Source organism: Zalophus californianus, chromosome 4, assembly GCF_009762305.2.
Source record: "Zalophus californianus isolate mZalCal1 chromosome 4, mZalCal1.pri.v2, whole genome shotgun sequence".
Taxonomy (NCBI): domain Eukaryota; kingdom Metazoa; phylum Chordata; class Mammalia; order Carnivora; family Otariidae; genus Zalophus; species Zalophus californianus.
The window spans coordinates 112356134-112378787 of record NC_045598.1 but is presented as its reverse complement, the minus strand read 5'-3'; the positions used below and the strand labels follow the sequence as shown (position 1 = coordinate 112378787).

Here is a 22654-nt window from a genome sequence, read left to right as displayed (position 1 = left end):
CTCAGAAAATAAACTTAATGGGCTATTAAGTTCAGTTTTGGGTGTAATTTTATTTGTTTAATGCATGGGCATCTTCCATGCTTGTATCCACCCATCATTAATTTATTAAAACTACTGTCAATATTAAATATTCAAGGCTATCTCGTTCCCTCTAATTTAGGCATAATTGTTTGTTATTCTCAATTACTATTTAAAAGAATACATTGGATGAAAACACCTTCAGTACAGAACATTAAAATCTATCTCATTAAATTCAGAATTACAAATGAAACTAATTCATCAATAATCATTAAATTGAAACAGATATGATACAGAGACTCACTGAAGTTTAATTCTATAATTTATAATCTTTTAATAAACATGATGACTATACTTAATATGTATTTTAATATTATATTTGATTTTTTTTATTTGGTTGCACTTTATTGGCCATTCTTGGAAGGAATAATGTAATAAGAATAAACATTATGTGATTTTTGTGTGTGTTTTTTTTCTTTTATGTTTTTTTTAATTTTATTATGTTAATCACCATACACTACATCATTAGTTTTTGATGTAGTATTCCATGATTCATTGTTTGTGTATAACACCCAGTGCTCCATTCAATACATGCCCTCTTTAATACCCATCACTGGGCTAACCCATCCTTCCACTCCCTCCCCTCTAGAACCCTCAGTTGATTTGTTTCATTTCTCTGTTTATTTTATAATAAAAATTGAATTATAGTTAGAAAAAAGCAAAAAATTACACATTTTAGGGACAACTTGAAACATTTTGAAAGATTTTTGCACAATTATATGTTATTACACAACATTTGAAGATATATCACACATAAAATACTTTTTAATATGTCCTTTTGGATGATAACTAAATGTAGCTGAATTAAACACATATGAGTTTCAAATAATAATAATAATGAAAGAAAATAAATTTTATAAATCATATGCTTTTTCATTAAAAGTCCTATTTTAAAAAAGCTATATTTATTCAAATTGAATTATTGTAAGGTAAAAAAAATTAAATTGTCTACCCTTTACCAGTATTATTTACTTACTCTGGAAAATTTTTCAGAAACAGGACAAATAAAGATACTAAAAGTACCATAAATGAATTAGGCCCAATACAGGTACTTTGAATGCTGATATGTTGTAAGATTTTACTCATATAAATTGTCATCTTCCTGTTTCAATATTCACTACATTTTCCAAATTTTAAGATGTTAATTTAAATGACAATGTAGAATATTTAGAAATACCTGCTCTTAATGGATAACCTCTTAATTAAATATGTAGATATTTATATCAATATTAAGTACATCAGAGATCCAAAAATATGTAAGTAGATAAGTAGATTAGAAGCTAGAAAATGTTAGGGTGCAATCCCATGACTGAAAACCAATTTCAAAGTTAAAAAAAATATTTAATTCATTAATTTGTATTAGTCAATTCACTAATTTTCTATCTTTCTGCCTATTTCACAAAGGGACATATGTTCCTTCTTTATTATATTTCTTTATCAACTTTAATGCTAGTGGAAATATTGAGAACACAGAAGAAAAAAGAAAAACAGAAGGATGTAAATATATTCACATCCTTGAATTTTGAAAATAGCACCTCCAAAGTGTTCAGTCATTGATTATTATTTCTGATGCAGTAAGCAAAGGGAAACTATAAGATGTATAAAACAACCAAAATCTAACAAAACATTAAATATTTTACTTTTTACTTGCTATACGCATCTTAAATAAGTATTAAGTATTATGAGATAGTCCAAAGAAATGCATTGAACATCAGCTTAGAGAATATGAAGCCCAGACTCAAAAAACAAAACAAAACAAAACAAAAAAGATTTTAAATTACATGAGAACAACATAATATTATTTCATTTCTAAACATCAGGAGAGTTAAAAAGAAATCTTAAATTGAGAACAACAGATAGATATCTCTATGTAGTTGGTTACAAGTGAAATGTGATATTCTAAGGAAATTATAATTGGGAAAATTTAAAGATAGCAATATAAATAACAAAAATGTCAACTCCTATTCAACTAACATATTTTAGTGCTTAAAATGGTCTTGGATGTTGATATTTGGAAAAAATTATATTGAAGATGTTATTCATCTTTCCATTTTAGATATTAAACTATTTATTGAATTGAGATTCTATACAGCTAAGTTATTGAAACAATATCCCTCAGTTTCATTAACATTTTAAGATATATGAAGATCAGCAGAGCTATTATGAAGTGTCAGTTGAGCAATGAAACAAGTGAAATTTGAGTCTTCACCCTGTCTTTTTCTCCTGATTTAAATGTCATACTGGTGCAAACTGATATGTTCAATATAGAAGGTTATAGTCAGAAATAAAGGAAATAAATATATGTTACACATCAGTTCAACAGATTGAAAAGATATACATCCAAGTCTCCTATTATAGCCAAGTATTCCAGGAGAGTCAGTGCTATATTATCATCATATGTTTGTTTTTGAAATTAAGTGTTCATGTGTCTATTTAGGTCCTGGCTCTACGAATCCATTTACATGTGAAAAGTGCATCACAACTGTTCAATTTTGCCATCAGTCTCTGTCAGACGTCAGCCACAAAGCCAACGTTTGGGAGCCTCATCTATTCCATGGTCCCATGAAGAGACTGAAGGTTCTGTGAAGTTTGACTTACATATAACTTCACACTTAAGAAATAAAGCTTAACAAATACGCAGTACAAAATGCACTGTACTTCAGCTGGTAAATGAATAAAACAATCCCAAGCAAACTATAATTTAGTGTGGGGAATAACAAGCACATATCACTCCAATACAAGACAGTGTGAGTAGACCTAAGAAAACAGACAAAAAAGTGATATTGGTGCTCACAAGTGCGATAAGTTTGAACAGGATAGTTGTGGCAATAGTGGTAATAATGGGTAGGACAGACAGGAAATCAGGAAAATCTTGATGACGATATGACCTCCGAAAAAAGTCTCAAATTATGGTTTTGAAGGGTAGAGTTGAAAGGAATCATTTCTAAAAAAAAAAAAGCACTGTGAGAAAATGAAGCCGTTCACGCTAAAAGTTAGGCAGTCACGATTGGAGAATAGGAAATGGCTTTGCAAATTAGTTAAAATCACAGCATTTTCTATTTGAGATTTAAATTCTAGGGAAGAGTCATGCATTGTTAGGAGTCACAGATCCTAAAATTTCAAACTCTCACCTGTATCCGTTCCACCTCCAGAAAGGTTGCTGTTTGGAAGGCTCTTTCCCACTGGGCGAGGTCAGACTCTAACTCCACGGAGAAGTAGAGATCCTCCCCAGACTCAGACTGCACCGTGAAGCAGTGTTTCCGCCGGTCCAGCAGGTCACTGTCCTGATGAAAACCTGGAGTTACACAGGCTGGCATACATCAATCCATTTTGCTAACATGGCCATACCTTGAATCAATGTTGACTAAATTCATGGTGGAGATGCCACAGTCATAAAGATTATACTTTATGATATCACTAAGTCTTCATTAAAAATGGTCATAGCAGCCTAAATTCCACATCTCCAAGTCCGTAACTAATGCATTTCTTTTCTGTATCAACACTGAAGCATGCTCATGAAACAGAAGTGAGGATTTTGGCTTCTATGCTTAATAACAATGTAGCTACCAAAGCATTTAACACATGAGATCCAGTTTTTACTGTATGACGGGATAGCACACACAATCTCCCTTTTCCCTTACAGAGCTGTCAAGATGATCAAGTTAAATAATATTTATTAATATATTTGCAAATTTTGAAAAGTTTAATAAGCATGATATTTTCTATTGAGATGATTTCTTTAAACCCTAAAAAAATCATGACAACATTCATTTACATGAGAAATGAAAAAAATGAGTCTAGGTTATCTAAAAAAACATTTATTGCTTTTAAAAGATACATATTTAAATTACTTATGTGACTGTATTTTATTGAGTCAAAAAGACTTTCACATGGCCATTTCTTGGTGTTACTAGAAGTTTTCAACTGTGTTCACACATCTATGTGTGTTTCAATTTCAGAGATGTTAAAAGAAAATGCAGCTAAAAATTGTCGAAATAGGGTAATCCCAGGCAAAATGTCAGATATTGTCTTTGAATTACATGTGGATTGTACTGAATATGGTCAAAGGATAGTAATTGGTGTCTTTCACCATTTCTTATATAAAAGTTACATAAAGTACCATCATTAAACACCTAAAATGTTAGAAGGAATTCTCTACTTTGGCAAGTGTTTTCAAAATAATAACTATTCTATTAGTAAATCCAATTTTCTTTCTTTCTTTTTTTTTTTTTTTTTTTTTGGTATTTGGATGCTTAAAATACCAGAGGAGAGTGAAAGCATGGCAATAGTTCTGGTTGTAGAATTTAGCTCTGATAACTGCTGCCAGGGGATACTCAGAACCTTAAAAAAAGCTAGATTCTCTTTGTATTTATGATTTTCCTATACTATCTTAAGGGAAAAAATGAAAACATATTATCTTCAAAAATATAGTCCAATAGTAAGCAATTATAAAGTACTTTTTAATCATTTAGAGCTTGTAATGTCTAGAGGAGTGGCAAAGAGATATTAAATAAAATAGTACACAAGTAAATACGGACAGATCAGTGTAAGTGCCATTATAGAGAGTAAGAATGCAGTTTACATCAAATTGTATTGGCGAATTAGGGAAATGTCTCCTAGGATGTACATTTTAAACAGTGGCTGAAAGCTGATTGGAATATTGAAGGTAGAAAGCACAGGAAGAGAACTTTTGCGGACAGAGAGGCTGGTATTGGCAGAGGCCTGAAGCAAAAGCATGAGGTACATTCTAGAAATCCAGAGAACAGAGGAGAGAGAAGTTGAGAGCCAACACTGGGAAAGGAGATGGGTCACTGGACAGGTCATGAATTTTGGACTTTAACATTAAGTGTAATGACAAACCTCTATATTAAAAAAAATAGCAAATCCTCTATTTATGTTGTAAATATTTCAACTTCTCTATTAGTTATCTGAATTGATAACATTGGTACAAAAATTGTAACTAAACACTACAGAATTTCTGGAAACCCCTCCAGTTTTATGGTTTATTCAATGGGCCTTAACTTTCCTTGTAATATAAAATTGTAACAAAATAATCAATTTCATTAACAGCCAGAAAACTGTTGGTATTTTTTCTTTCTCATCCGTTGCATGTTGCCATTAAATCTTAAAATCATCCACATTTAAGATCCTCTGTCTTCTTGGCAGCTTAACTCCTTTACTCTTTTAAAACTTGAATTAGCCTTTTCAATTATATTACCTAAGCACTGAAACTCTCAAAGATAGAATTCTCAATTCAACTTTGCAAATATAAGCAGGACATCTATGAACACATGTGGTTATTGGTTATTACTATTTATAGGACACTCCTCATGCACTGACTCAAGCTACAACTGCTATGGGCATCCAGGCACTTAGGCCTCATGGTTTCCAGAGGGAGACAACTATGTAAAAATAATAAAAAGCATCATGACAGTCCTATACAGCTAAAGTGCTAAGGAAACAAAGTAAGGAGCAATAAATCATTCTTGAAAGTGGAAAGGAGAAAGTTTTGTTCTAGGAAGAGACTGTCTTATCATTGAGGACTTAGAGACTCATGCAAGAGCAATCGGCTGCAAGCCTGAATGGGCTCAGGTGCTCCTACTAAGAAATGCACATGACTGCCTGTGCCATGATAACCCCCTGGAGGATTTGAGGCAAGAAAGAGGCAGAATAGGGGCACCTGGGTGGCTCAGTCGGTTAAGCGGCTGCCTTCGGCTCAGGTCATGTTCCCAGGGTCCTGGGATCGAGCCCCGCATCGGGCTCCCTGCTCTGCAGGAGCCTGCTTCTCCCCCTCCCACACCTCCTGCTTGTGTTCCCTCTCTCGCTGTGTCTCTCTCTGTCAAATAAATAAATAAAATCTTAAAAAAAAAAAAGAGGCAGAATATACCACTTTACAGAAGGAAGAGCAAGCAAGGCGGAAGATGGAAAAAGTAACATGTTGGAATCCATTTTTAGAATTTTAGTGAAGAGCGATTATAGCCCAAGTATTTGAAAGAGCTGCTTTAAAAGTGATCATACAAAATATACATACTCCTCTGAATCTCCCTCATGCTGTCTACTGGAGTGCATCTGCTATAGTGATAAGAACACAGGCTATAGCCTCAGATGCTGTCTGGATTCAAATCTCAACTCTTTCATTTATGAGGATGTGCTAAGATAATGCATATAAATTTTAGCACAGTTTCTGACATATAGTAGTTCTTTATTAATATTAGAAATTTCTATTATTAATGTTGATATTCAATAAAATAAATATGTATGTCATGTCTTAATCTCTACTTCTTTAATTTGTTCTCTATACACTTTATCTTTAGTCAAGAGTGTGAGTTTGGCCCTAGTAGAAACAGTAGCCTCTGTAACAACTCTGCTCATTGGAAAGTATCACTTAATTAATGGTAATAAAATAACAGCTACGCACATCTTGAGCACTATTTTTGTGCATTGATCTCATTTTCGACTTCTCCTTCAGAAGTATCTTCTAGTTTTTTAGATTTATTTCAAGTCTTCTGGACACTTTCTGCAGACTAATAGCCAAATGCTGTCCATCTTAGGATTTGTCTCGGATTCACAAAGCAATATTACATAGAAACAACATACTACAAATATGTTTACTATTAATATATATGCTTTTCCAAGGTATTCAGAGGTCAATAGTATAACCAAAGTGTTTTTTTTTTTTCATTAAAAAAAAAGAAAAAAAAACAAAATAAACTGTGGTTAGAATCATTATTGAGATGGTAGACATAGCCAGCCATAAATTTTCTATTGTGCTTAAAACATGTAAGATTAAAGGGAGAAAAAAGCTGCTAAAAATCAGCGAGTTATCCCTATGGCAAATCTTCCACATATATCTATATGGTTTCTTCTCTCCTTGACACTACAATTGTTTAATCCAATATTCTCTAATATGGCAAGTCACTTGTTTCACGCTTTTCCAATTACACTTATCATTGCTCTAATAATAGATATTTTTTTCTTCAGGTTAATGACACTTGTGGATTTGAAAATACAAATGAAAAAAAGAATAGACAGATAAAGGATAAATATTTTTGCATTACTATATTAAATATAAGCTACTTTATAAACAACATGACTTAACTAATATGTTTTTGACTTGTGTTTGCTACCACTCCTTTTACTTGGATATAGTGAATGAGGAAATCATTTAATCATTAGGCACGATTATTTAAAACAAACAAAAATGTATTTTTAATAAAACAAGAAGAGGAGGCCCAGCAAAGGTTCTTCAGCTACAAGTAATAATTTCTATTTTTTGCAACTACTTTAATAACTAAAAATGAAAGGAAAAAACATACCATCAAAATTAAATTTTACCAATTAATTTTGAATTAGACTTTCAAGAATGAGTGAATCTCTAAAGAGACTTACTAAATCTACATCAAGTCCTGTACAAAAAATGATACCTTTAATGACTATTTTAGATGTTTATAATACCATTTTAGATGTTAGGTTATAAAAAATAAAATCAAACCAACTGAGCACTCTATATAGTAAACTAATTCTTTTTTTGGATTTTAGTAGTCTTATCTGGGAAAAGGAATAAAACTTTAAATCTCCTTGTTCTTCTTAGGCAATTGGAATCCCTGATATAAATGGACATAATAACAAATTTCAGAAAAAATCACAGAGCATATTTTTCAAATATAATCTCTAAATTAATCTGTAAAATAATCCATCAAAATAAGCTATCATCTTCACTTCCTTGATGAGGGAACTAAGTCTTGGACATAGTGGTCACTCCCCCCCTATTTTTAACCTGTTTGGCCCTAGGGATTAAGATTCCATTAGTTTGGAAACCATTCAGCTTAAATTTGAATGTCAATTTTACCACTTCTTTTCACATCCCTTAGAATCAGTTCAGGCGTTTTTAAAAAGGGAATGATAGTACCTTTCTCGGGATTAAATGAGTTGATATGAGTATATCATTTAGGAAAGTAATGGGCACATAGTATTGCTCCATAATATCACCAATATTACATAATATCACTAATAATCACAATATTAGCCATCACTAATATTGACTATTACTAAAAATCTGGAATAGATCAGACTCCAAATCCTATGTACATTGTAGCGCACACACGCACACACACACACCCCTTTCTCTGTAATACAGTGTAATATTGCTAGAGTAGAAGGTAGGATACATAAGGACAGTCAGGAAGGCTTCATTTTCTAACAAAATTAACTACCAGTATTCACATTGAAAGGGAAACATGTTTACCAGAATTGTCTATTTTATTGGCAAACTTGACTCTTTTGCCATTCTCTAGATATTTGTGTGTGCTGTATATGTATGTGCCCATACAGGTGTGTGAATTCTGAGCCAGTTTAAAATAGCTTCCTAAATGTTAATTAATCTTGATCCCTATAGATATTCATGTATTGTTCCTGTTAATAATATTTTCCATTTGAAAAATATTGCATATATTATAAAATCTTCTTATAGATATGCCATTATCCATTTTATATTTGGGAACATTAAGGTTTGAACAGGTTAAATAACTTAAACAAGTATACATACAGAAAATTCAGAGATTCTGAAACCATACCCCACATAGCTAATTGAAACTAGCAGAAAGTTTAAAGCTTGTTTTTCAGAGATTTGTTTCCCCCTACTCAGCTATTGTGTCTTTTCAGAACCCACTAACAAACCCACTGGCTGTCTCTGCAAAAGCCTGGATTCAAGGTCAACTGATGTGGTTCCAGTCTATGAACAAGCAAAGCCCTGCATTCCTTAGCAGAGATAAGGAGCCCAAGACCCCATCTGGCTTATACTATCTCTGGGAGCAAATGTAGAGCCCTCTCTTTGTCCGAAGACAACCTCCTGATGTTAGGGGTTGAATTTTCCCTTGCTCTTGATGTGGGAAACAAAGTCAGAGGAAATGTAGATAAAATTAAGTCTCCTTATAACCTGTATCCCATTGACAAATACTTGATATAATGTTCCTTCAGGAAGCTCCCAACAATCTCATTGCTAATGTCTTGCTAGAGGGAAAAATAACCTTGGTTTGACAATAGCAACACTTCTGGTATCTTGTTAGTCTTCTTTGGCATATGAAAATCCTTTTGGAACTTCCCTTATCTTTACTTCCCCTAACCCCAAAGAATATAAGCAGTTTGTCCTCACAATCCTGAGGCAGCAGCTCTCTCTGCCCACGAGTCCTATCCCCATACTTTAATAAAACCATCTTTCTGCATCGAAGACATCTCAAGAATTCTCTCTTTGCCATTGGCTCCAGACCCCAACAACACTAATCCAAAAACACAACACTCTGAGTTAATTAATTAAGTCTCCACCTCAGATTGAAGGGGGGTGTATGTTACATATGTTTGCTCAGTGTGCATGCTCCATCTTTCCTCATGAATAGCCATAAGTCTCCCCACCTTTTTCACCAATATGCATGTAATCTCTTACCCTGAATTTCCCCTTTAAACAGCTCATCCCCTCCTAGCCCAGATGATCTTTAGATGCCTTCTTCCCAGGCCACCTGAATAAAGCAAACTTTCCTTTCCAACCAACACGTGTCTTTCAAAGATTGGCTTTCAAGCAACAGGCAGCCTAATGGGTTTGGGTAATAATTCTAGGGTGTATAGGTAAAATATGTTTTTAAAAAAATATACTCAGCATTCATATTTTTTCTGATTAGATTAGATATTCTAAGATTAGAATTCTTAGGTTCAGAAATATATGTGGATGGGGGAAGTGGCTTAAATAAAACAAGTGTGGGGCACATTAACCCAGACCACCATGAACCTAGCAGACAGGTAGTCTAAAAGGACAAGCATCCCTCTTGGCACTGGAATTTACATGACTCAGATGCAAATACATTAACTGTTCCCCTGGTTCTTTTTTTTTTTTAAAGATTTATTTATTTATTTATTTGAGAGAGAGAGAACGAGAGACAGCATGAGAGGGAAGAGGGTCAGAGGGAGAAGCAGACTCCCTGCTGAGCAGGGAGCCCGATGTGGGACTCGATCCCGGGACTCCAGGATCATGACCTGAGCCGAAGGCAGTCGCTTAACCAACTGAGCCACCCAGGCGCCCCACCCCTGGTTCTTTTAGGCGGGAATACATTGACCCCAGCAACTTGTTGTGTTTCAAACATGCCCTTCAGTTTACAGCATTTATAAGGATCCTCCTGTTTAAATCCATCCACACTGCAAGGCTTAATCTCCACTTCTGGCTTAATATGTGTTAGATTTGGCTTGCTATAGGAAATTTAGAGAAACAAAGCCCTATTTGAAGAAAAAAAAGAGTTTCAGGAAAGACAACTAGCCCATGTGGGAAAATGCTATGAACCTTCAAAGGGAAAATGCTTTTTTTATATGACAATGTTTTTACAAAGTGGATGGCACAGAAAGGGCATATAATTATCAAAGGAAACTTTTAAGCCTTGTGTTTGATTTGCATTCTTGATTTCTTATTTAATATACTTGAATCATTTTTCATTATTATTTTGATTGATATCAGCATTTTCCCAAAGATATTGTTATTGAAATAAGCAGAAACTTTACTATCATAAATTAAAATTACTAGAAACAAACAATAGACACAGAAAACAATGTTTTTTTTGTAATATTATTAAAAGGGATGTCTTTCAAGATTACCTACTGAAATTAATGATTTTAATTAATAGTTTATAAGATTCATCTTCCAGATTTCAATTCTAATATTCTGCTTCTGAGGATAATTACATCATACTAAAAAGATCCTCAGATCTGTGCTTAGAAATCCATGCTTCCATTGGAAGAGTATATGGTTTTCTGTAGAAAAAGCTTTCAGGGGGGTTGGGGGGAGTGAGAATGTATAACTTGTTACTATAAATGTGGATATCCTAGGGTCATAAACAATAGGAATTGTGGCTGGTGATTTGGTCCTGCCTTCAACTAATAATCCAAACAATCCCACCTTTAAATATATTCAAAGAATGAAATCTTAATTCTTTCCCTTTAATACTTGGTATGTAAAGATCCTCTTTTCATCTTCTGCTATTCCTTTTTTAAAAACGGAATCCCTCACACTATAGTTTATAATAGTTTTTTCTTAATCGTTCTTCAGATATGATTAAAAACAGGTGGTCACCACTTTTTAAAAAGTAACCTTTTAGGCGCACCTGGGTGGCTTAGTCCTTAAGCATCTGCCTTCAGCTCAAATCATGCTCCCAGGGTCCTGGAATCCAGTCCCACATCAGGCTCCCTGCTCAGCGGGAAGCCTGCTTCTCCCTCTCCCACTCCCCCTGCTTGTGTTCCTCCTCTCGCTATGTCTCTGTCAAATAAATAAATAAAATATATATTTTTTAAAGTAACCTTTTATATCCTTGAGGACAATTATCAAGTCACCTCTCAGCTTTCCCTTTATAAACCCAAATGATGCAGAATTTTTTACCTTTCCTCATAGGTGCTATGTTTTAGGATTTAATTATCAAAGTGTCTCTGCACTGAAACCTCTCCAACTTTTTCTAATCCCGCAAGTAGTAAAAGCCATCAAGTAGCCAGAATGGACTCATATGGATCTAACCAACAAGAGGTATAAAGGGAACTACTTGTGTCTCCTAAAATTACATTTCTGTTTATATCCCCTTGTATACTGTATTAGTGCTGTGTCTGGGGGCATGTAAAAAGTGCAGATCATTGTGGGAAGTGCTATCTGGCTAGCAAACCTCTCATAAAATGTGTTCAATTAAACCTGCACATTTTGTCAGATGAAAGGGAAGTTTCGAGGCCAAACTGCTAAATTAATACTCATGAGGATAGATAGTATAATCTTACTCCTGGCTTCTGGGTTGTCTTCTAAAGAGCAGCTTAAGATAAAACAGAGTGCTATTTGCATTCCAGTATCATTAGAAGCTGTCTTTTCTTAAAATTCTATTGTTATTTTGTTTAAACAACACAAATTACTTTCAACATTTGAGAAGAGTTCATCTACCCACTGCTGTCTCAGAACATATTTTACCCTTGGCCTACACCAATGCCTATAGATATTCAGCTGACATTCAATCAAAAAAGTATTACAGGCATGTTACATGCCAGGCGCTGTTCTGGTGTGGAGACCTATCTCTGAGCAAAACAGATGACATCTCTGCCTCCTGGAGATTTGTTTTTAGTGGGGATGAAACAAATCATCCAGCAAACAAAAAGATGCTTAACCACAACATGTCAGATGCTGATAAAGCCCATTAAAAGTGTTGGGAAAACTGGACAGCAACATGCAGAAGAATGAAACTGGACCATTTCCTTACACCACACACAAAAATAGACTCAAAATGGTTGAAAGACCTAAATGTGAGACAGGAGTCCATCAAAATCCTAAAGGAGAACACAGGTAACAACCTCTTCAATCAGCCGCAGCAACTTCTTCCTCGAAACATCACCAAAGGCAAGGGAAGCAAGGGCAAAAATGAACTATGGGGATTTCATCAAGATAAAAAGCTTTTGCACAGCAAAGGAAATAGTCAACAAAACCTAAAGACAACTGACAGAATGGGAGAAAATATTTGCAAATGACATATCAGATAAAGGGCTAGTATCCAAAATCTATAAAGAACTTATCAAACTCCACACCCAAAGAACAAATAATCCAATCAAGAAATGGGCAGACGGCATGAACAGACATTTTTCCAAAGAAGACATCCAAACGGCCAACAGACACATGAAAAAGTGCTCAACATCGCTCAGCATCAGGGAAATCCAAATCAAAACCTCAATGAGATACCACCTCACACCAGTCAGAATGGCTAAAATTAACAAGTCAGGAAACGACAGATATTGGCGGGGATGTGGAGAAAGGGGAACCCTCCTACACTGTCGGTGGGAATGCAAGCTGGTGCAACCCCTCTGGTAAACAGTATGGAGGTTCCTCAAACAGTTGAAAATAGAGCTGCCATACAATCCAGCAATTGCACTACTGGGTATTTACCTCAAAGATACAAATGCAGGGATCCGAAGGGGTATGTGCACCACAATGTTTATAGCAGCAATGTCCACAATAGCCAAACTGTGGAAAGAGCCAAGCTGTTCCTCAACAAATGAATGGATAAAGAAGATGTGGTATATATATATATATATATATATATATATATATATATATATATACACACACAATGGAAAGTTATGCAGCCATCAAAAGGAATGAAATCTTGCCATTTGCAATGATGTGGATGGAACTGGAGGGTATTATGCTGAGCAAAATAATTCAATCAAAGAAAGACATGTATCATATGATCTCACTGATATGAGGAATTCTTAATCTCAGGAAATAAACTGAGGGTTGCTGGAGCGGTGGGGGGTGGAGGGATGGGGTGGCTGGGTGGTAAACATTGGGGAGGGTATGTGCCATGATGAGCACTCTGAATTGTGTAAGACTCTTGAATCACAGACCTGTACCTCTTAAACAAATAATATATTATATGTTAAAAAAAAATAGTAGGAAGGGAGAAATGAAGGGGGAAAATTGGTGAGGGAGACAAACCATGAGAGACTATGGACTCCGAGAAACAAACTGAGGGTTCTAGAGGGGAGGGGGATGGGGGGATGGGTTGGGCTTGTGTTAGGTATTAAAGAGGGTATGTACTGCATGGAGCACTGGGTGTTATATGCAAACAATGAATCATGGAACACTACATCAAAAACTAATGATGTAATGTGTGGTGATTAACATAACACAAAAAAAAGCATATGGCAGTGTTACCTCAGGGGGCAATTGCCATTTATATAAAATGATAAGAAAAGGGCTCCTTAAGGACGTGACATTTGAGAAGAGGCATAAAGTAAAACAGTACACTATTTTAGATATTTGAGGAGGACAGAAACAAGTTCTAAAACAATTATAACATTGGAGGGAGTTAGCGGCAGGTGGCAGGACACTAGAGTAGACAGTTTGATAGCTGAGCAAAGTGTGCAGGAGATCTTACAGTGCCCTGGAGTTGTCATGAAAGTTTTGGATTTTACTTTGGCTCAAGTTGAGAGCTAATAGGAGACAAGGTGGTAACTCAAGAAAACAGGGAAAAACTGATGAGATTAACACAGGTCAGACTCGAGGGTGACCAGTGTTGTGATAACAGTGTGGGGTATATTTTGCTTATCAGATGAGGGTATGGGAGAAAAAGAATTCAGGATGATATCAAGTTCTTGGAAGTAAGCAACTAGAATGCCAAAGTTAGAATGGCCATTAGCTGAGGTGGGCATTTGGACAGTGGGAGGACATAAGTTTGAGATGCTTATTAGACAGCCATCTGGAGGCATTTAAAAGACCATAAATGGAGGAGAGAGTTCTCCATAAATTCATAGTTATTGGTATATAAATGTCATTTAAAGCAATGAAGTTGGCAATTGGTTGGGAATATCTAAGCAATGAGAGTCTTTGGGGGTGCCTGGGTGGCTCAGTCTCAGTTAAATGACCGACTTGGTTAAGTGACCGACTCTTGGTTTCAGCTCAGATCATGATCTCATGGGTTGTGAGATTGAGCCCCGCATCTGGCTGCACACTCAGCAGGGAGTCTGCTTGAAGATTCCCTCACTCTATCCCTCCCCCAACTTGTGCACATGCTCTCGTTTGCTCTCAATCTCTCTCTTAAAAGAAATAAACAAATTTAAAAAAAGAAAGTCTATGAAGAACCATTAGCATTACTGGATCATTCTGAATAACTTTTGGTCCTCTCTCATTATTCTACATAATAGTGCAAACATCAAAACATAGTCCAAGAATAAATTTCCTTTCACTAATACAAAAATGTTACTGTCATTTTTACACATTTCTGTTGAATAGAAAATAGGTTATATATGATATATACAAATATATATAACAATGCATAATTTAACTATAAAATACTGCATATATACACATATATACATACATATATGTGCTAATGAAATGTTTTAATATACATAATATTGTTGGAAAACAGATGTTATGAAAATAATTGAACATGGTATAACTCAGAGCCATCATTTATATGTGGAATAAGACATCTCTCTCCCTTCCATTGTATGTAATTCTTTTCTATTTCTGGCATTTAAAAGACCATATAACCTGTAATGTTCATGGTATCAGTTTATGTTTCTACATCAATAAAATACAACCATATAACCTTCATAACTCTGATTTTATATAAATACAAAGCATACAATTATTTTTTGGTCCAAAATAATTTTTATTTCTGCAATTCAATTGGGCAAACTTCTTAGTCAATGTCTATAACTGATCTATAGAATGTATTGTATTAGCTTTCAAATTTTCAGACCAATTAATAAACATATTCTGTGTTAATTTATCTAAAGATTAGATGGTTATGACTTTTATTTATTTGAAACCAGCTCCCCAAGATCAAGAGGAATAAGGAAGTAGACAAAGCAAACAAAATTAATTCTGAATATTTGGTCTTTTTTAAGGATTTTATTTATTTGAGAGAGAGAGAGTGCGAGTGCACAAGCAGGGGGGAAGCAGAGGGAGAGAGAAAGGGAGAAGCAGACTCTCCACTGAGCAGGGAGCTCAGCACAGAGCCTGATCCCAGGTCCCTGGGATCATGACCTGAGCTGAAGGCAGACACTTAACCAACTGAGCCACCCAGGTGCCCCAAATTCTGAATATTTGTTAAATTCTATTTCTTGTGTTTGTACACACTGTCTTTTGGGTCATTCTGATGGAATGTCACTGCAGAGAGGAAGACTGTCCACTGCAGGCCATTTACTGTCCTGCGACTAAACTGGGCTGAGTATAAGTACATACCTGCTCTGTTCTCACACTCAGTCCCATTTCTATGTTGCAGCACAATGCTTCCATGTCACCAGGTCCCTAGGATGCTGCACTTGAGGACCCAAGGTCACACTAGGGGCTGAAGACAAAAGAAAGCATGGCTGGGAAGGGTGTTGGCAGAAGTGGTGGACAGAGTGACTGCCATCTCTCTGATAACTGTACCCTCACACATTTCAATGCGTGCAAGCTTAGACTATCTCCAAGCAGAAAGGGAAAACAATACCTAATAAGGACAACACTTCCTTGTCTAATGAGAAAAACTGAATTTATTATTTTTAGTGCTTTGATGATATTCACAAGAATTTCACACTCTGTGTATTAACCAACTACAGTTTCATCAGCCTTTTGTCCCTAAGTCAAGAAGCTGAAGTTCATAAAGAGGTACACCCTGGAGATACTGCAGGTTCAGTTCTTGACTACTGCAACAGTGTGAATATTACAATAGAGTCAAATGAATTTATTTGGTTTTCCAGGGCATATAAAAGTTACATTTACACTATACCATAGTCTATCAAGTGTGAAATATCATTATGTTTAAAAATATGGACAAACCTTAATAAAAAATACTGTATTGCTGGAACATGCTAACCATTATCTGAGCTTTCAGTTAGTCAATGTTTTTGCTTATAGAGGGTCCCGGCTCGGTAATTGATCAGAGTAATTGATAGTAATTGATCAGAGCCATGGTTGCACAAGGTTGGGGTGGCTGTGCCAAGTTCTTAAAATAAGAAAGCAATAAAGTTTGCTGTATTGATTGACTTTTTGCTTCATGAACAATTTCTCTGTAGCATGTGACACTGTTGAATAGCATTTTACCCACAGTAAGTAGAACTTCTTCCAAAATGGGAGCCAATCCTCTCAAACCCTGCTGCTACTTTATCAACTAAATTTATGTAATATTCTAAATCTTTTGTTGTCATCTCAACAATCTTCACAGCATCTTCACCAGGAGTAGTTTCCTTCTCAAGAAAACACTTTCTTTGCTCATCCATTAGAAGTAACTCTTTATCCATAAAATTTTATCATGAGATTGTAGCAATTCAGTCACATCTTCAGACTCCACTTCCAATTCTAATTCTCTGTATTTTCACCACATTTACAGTTACTCGCTGCACTGAGGTCCTGAGCCCCTCAAAGTCACCCATGATGGTTGGAATCAACTTTCTTCCAAACTCCTACTAATGTTGATATTTTGGCTTCTTCCCATGAATCACAAATGTTCTTAATGGCATCCAGGATGGTGAATCCTTTCCAGGAGGTTTTCAATTTACTTTGCCCAGGTCCCTCAGAGGAATCACTATCTATGGCACTGACAGCTCTACAAAATGTATTTCTTAAATAGTAAGACTTGAAAGTTGCAATTGCTCCTTGATAAATGGGCTGTATAATGAATGCTATGTTAGCAAGCATGAAAACAACATTACAATATTAACATCAGAGATCACTAATCAAATATCACCATAAAAAATATAATAATAATGAAAAAAATTGAAATATCATGAGAATTACCAAAATGTTGCACAGAGACATGAAGTGAGAAAATGCTGTTGGAAAAATGGCACCAATAGACTTGCTAAGTGCAAGGTTGTCACACACTTTCAATTTCTAAAAGACACAGAATCTACAAAGCTTGATATAAAGTGAAGCACAATAAAATGAGATTTGCCTGTATTATACAAATATTCTTACATGATGTACAAATTTTATATGAGAACATCAAGAAGAGGATACAGTTGGATACATACTGTTTGTGTTGTTATATTAAGCAAGTCATTAAAATAAAATTGCCTGTTACATGCAATGCCATTTTTGAAGAATCTGTACTTCACATCTATTCTCCTCCTACTACTAGTATACCAGAAGATGGATCCATAGGTTGTTGGAATCACAAATGATGGAATCATTTACCTCCCTCAAAAGAATTCTTATAACTTAGGGTAGTGGAGAAAGAGCATTGCCTTGGTGTTCAACTAATCAAGGTTGTATTTCCATATTTGCTACTGACTGTGCAACAGTTGGCCCAGGGAATGGATGCCACCAAACCTCCCTATTGCAAAGAGAGGTGTCTGTTGATGACTTACACGCAGGATATGATTGCTGATAAATTTTTTTCCATTGAATAAGAGCCTTATTTCTGGTCTCTGAGACATTCCTGATTTCTCTTTTTATAATGTGTATGGTTGTAATAGAACTGATACCACACCAGAGAAAAGTAACCTTCAATAGTTATAAAGATAGTCTAATTCCAGTTCATCATCAAAGAAATGGGTCCATTTTTCTCTTAATTCTAAGCACTTGGTCAAAAGACTGTCCTATGATTTCAAGGATGGAAGGGACCTCTCATTCAAATGCGGACTAAAGTAAAACATATCTATGTCCTTACATTTGCCAGAAAGTCATGTTATTTAGAAAATGAGCAAGGGGACTTTCACATGTTGGACAAAAGGAAAGGAACTGCCTTGGTGGACAGAACTAATCCCACTTTAGGATGGCATACTTTTCAAGAGCAGTTTAGAGACAGAAATCACTCATATGTGGAACATAAGGAATAGCTTGGAGGACCACAGGGGAAAGGAGGGAAAACTGAATGGGAAGAAATCAGAAAGGGAGACAACCATGAGAGACTCTGGACTCTACAAAACAAACTGACGGTTACAGCAGGGAGGGGGGTAAGGGATGGGGTGACCAGGTGATGGGTATTAAGGAGGGCACAAGTTGTGATGAGCACTGGGTATTATACGTAAATAATGAATTGTTGAACACTACACCAGAAACTAATGATGTACTATATGCTGGCTAACTGAATATAGTTTAAAAAATACTAAAAAAAAGAAATCACTAACATTTTTCAATCCTGATTAAGTGTCCTTTCTTAACCTTATAAAGTAAGCTATACCAATAACCTTATAAGGTTGCTATAATATTAATTCCTGATTTAAGGTGATGATTCTGGAATTTAAAAAATGAAGCAATTTATCAATGATATATTGCTGGGAATTATTGGGTCCAGAAGTCAAGCTTTGCAATCTGATGCTGATTCGTATTAACATGTCACTGCTCTTTCTCTCAACCAACTAATCTGATAATCATGTTAATATGGCACATAGAAACTAGACAATAATAGTACATAATGAATGCTGAAGGATAAATACATCTTAGGGAAACAAAAACAAAGCAGTGAAATTATCTATTGAAATAAAAGTAACCATAACTCTATTCCTAAGAATTATCTTAGTTCCTATTAAGACCATTGGCTGTTCAGAGAAAACATGACATAGTAAAAGAATTAATAATTTGTATAGTAATAATAAAGTAAAATTGAACTTTATTCCATGTTTTGATAAAACAAAAATATATCAGATAGTTATTTATTATTTCCCAAACATCATAACCAATATCTCCAGAGCACAAAATGACAAAACACATCCCCCTACACAGACAAATACACAAATGCACATGTGTGTGTTTATATATCTATATCTTTGGAAAGGAAAACATTTCACAGTAGTGAATCATTTTTTTTTTTCTATTATGCTTTGTTGGAATTTGTTGGGACAACAAATTGGAATCCTATAAAGAATTTTCTCAATAAAGAGTTTTTTAAAAAGTTAGGAACAAGGTCAATTTTGACAAGATCCAACCATTGATAGATGTAAACCCTCTAACACGGTTGATGAAAATGCAAATTGGTGCAGCGACTCTGGAAAACAGTACGGGGGTTCCTCAACAAGTTAAAAAATAGAACTACCCAGGGACGCCTGGGTGGCTCAGTCAGTTAAGCATCTGCCTTCAGCTCAGGTCATGATCCCAGGGTCCTAGGATGGAGCCCTGCATTGGGCTCCTTGCTCAGCAGGGAGTCTGCTTCTCCCTCTGTTTGCCACTCTCCCTGCTTCTACGTTCTCTCTCTCTTTGACAAATAAATAAATAAAATCTTAAAAAAATAATAAAACTACTCTACAATCCAGAAATTTCATTACCAGTTATTACCCAAAGGATACAAAAATACAGTTTTGAAAGGTTACATGCACCCTGATGTTTATAGCAGCATTATCCACAATAGCCAAACTGTGGAAAGAGCCCAAATGTCTATCAACTGATGAATGGATAAAGATCCTCATATACAATGGAATATTGCTCAACCATCAAAAAGAATGAAATCTTACCATTTGAATGACATGGAGGGAGCTAGAGAGTATTATGCTAAGTGAAATAAGTCAGTCAGAAAAAGACCAATACCATATGATTTCACTTATATGTGGAATTTAAGAAATGTAACAGATGAACACAGAGAGGCAAAAAAAGAGAGAGGCAAACCATAAAAGACTCTTTTTTTAAAAAGATTTTATTTATTTATCTGACAGAGACATAGCAAAAGAGGGAACACAAGCAGGGGGAGTGGAAGAGGGAGAAGCAGGCTTCCCGCTGAGCAGGAGCCCGATGTGGGGCTCAATCCCAGGACCCTGGGATCATGACCTGAGCTGAAGGCAGATGCTTAACGACTGAGCCACCCAGGCACCTCCACCATAAAAGACTCTTAACTATAGAGAACAAATTGAGGATTGTTGGGGGGGAGGTGGGTGGGGAGTGGTTAAATGTGTGATCAATATTAAGGAGGGCATTTGTTGTGATGAGCACTGGCTGTTGTATGTAAGTGATGAATCACTAAATTCTATACCTGAAACTAACAGTACACTGTATGTTAACTAACTGGAATTTAAATAAAAACCTGAACAACAACAAAAGAAGATATAATCTCAAGGTAAATTTTAACGCTCCTAATTTTATTATTTAGAAAAATATGTGTTGGGCACCTGAGTGGCTCAGTCGGTTAAGCGTCTGCCTTCAGCTCAGGTCATGATGCCAGGGTCCTGGGATGGAGTTCCGCATAGGGCTCCCTGTTTAGCAGGGAGTCTGCTTCTCCCTCACCCTCTGCCCCTCCTCCCTGCTTGTGTTTACTCTCTCTCAAATAAATAAATAAAATCTTAAAAAAAATATATGTGTTAATTGAATATATTTCAGATAGTTCAGAGCTTGGCCAAAGACTCTTTTTTCCTTACAGATGTAATATAATTTTAAAGATGCTAAGCTAAAAGATGAAACAAACAATGAAATCTAATCACAGAAGTTAACTTTAATAAACCTGGTTCATGTATGTCTTTAAAAAAACAAAACACCTGACCCACTGCAAAGACCGTTTCTAACAGTATATGTCCTGACATATTTAATGCAAACATCACAGGTCTATAAAACCATACTTTAAAGGGTTATGATCTAGTAAGGACAGAGAGCAGCATGGGTCCAGAGAGTTGGATCTTCATGTGTTCCTTCTACAGCAGTGACTGAGTAGTTATAACCTAGAGTGTCTCTAATCTTCACTGTTTCTACTTTATAAAGTGGGATGTGAACAATGGGTGCAATTTATTCAACTCTTTAAAATATGCAAAGGATAAGTAACAGGACATAGACAGTGTTCAGTGTATGTTGCTGAGCGTCTATAGAAAAATATTAATCATAGAAGTTGATATCATTCTAAACAATAACAAAATAACAATAACAATGTTTTATTAATAAAATGTATAATAGCACAAATATAATTATTGATAATAATAAAATGATATGATTAAAAATTGGAACTGAAAATTATCTATGACACTGTATCTTTAAAAAAAAGACATTCTAAAACAACTTGAAGGAGATCGCAATGCTTTTCTGCAATGTTCCTTCATGGATGAAGGCCTCAGAAGGGGCTGATACCTGGTTTCTGCCAGTACTAAAACTTTATGTGCACCTGTGTAAATAATAATATAAGGTTTTGGAAGGTCAGAGTTAAGATTTCATACAATAGTAAATTTGCAAGGTAGAAAACTTCTGTAAACAAAAATCCAAAAGTATTAAGTCTAGAAAGATTACCAAAAAACCTAAAATAGACCTGAAGGAGTTTATACTGAATTGAGGATTACAAATTATTTTCTTCTTACAGGATGAATCCTTGAGACTGGAGCCAAATGGATTTGGGCAACAAAGCAAATTTTCTAGCTTTCTCCTTACACAAAAGGTATGTTCTGACTAATTGCCCATACAAAATTTTAGTAAACAGAAAATTATTATGGAAGATGTTTCAGTTATTTTAAATACTTAAAAATAATTTATTCATATTTTATGAGTATTACATAAATTTCACTTGAAATGTGTTTCATTTGGAAGATTTTCCTAACATAGTTATATTTTCATATTTTATTAAAATTATTGGAATAAATTACAATATTAGGATTTAGAACAGCAATGCTCCCACTGTTTATTTTCAGAATTAGTCAGGCTATGCTTCTAGTCAGACTGAAGGGGAATAGATTTCTGCAACATGAAGTTGTGATAATTCATAAACATATTGTTCTTAAACCCACTTAGATGGGGAAGAATGCCCCATAAGTACTTAGATATTAAGAAAGACAGGGATGGGGTTTTGGTTATTTGGAAAACAAGATGAGATATCTTTTATGTATAACGTTATCAAGAAGGAGAAATGACTGAATCTTTTTATTTCCAAATCCTATTGCTAAGAGATACATGTTTGCTTTAAAAAAAAAGACCTTGAGTTGTTTTAGTAGCTTTATGAAAGCATTTTAAGTCTGTAAATATTATAACAAAAAAGATAAACAAAATTTGAGGAATCATCAGATAGTTTTCAGAAGTCATATACAATTATTTAAAATATTGGACAAATTCATGTTTTGTTCATATCTGACATACAAAAGGTAGTGCAAATGGTATAACTTAAAGAAAAAAGTAATAACATAAGAATGA

General features: G+C 35.0%; 1 protein-coding gene across 1 annotated transcript in view; it reads right to left on the bottom strand.

The window, feature by feature from the left end:
- SNTG1 (syntrophin gamma 1) overlaps nucleotides 1–22654 on the bottom strand; it is a 942975-nt gene that overhangs the window by 61705 nt on the left and 858616 nt on the right. The window contains exon 16 of the mRNA XM_027616083.2: nucleotides 3210–3362. Within this exon, the coding sequence (XP_027471884.1) occupies nucleotides 3210–3362 (153 nt within the window). The remainder of the gene's footprint in view (nucleotides 1–3209; nucleotides 3363–22654) is intronic.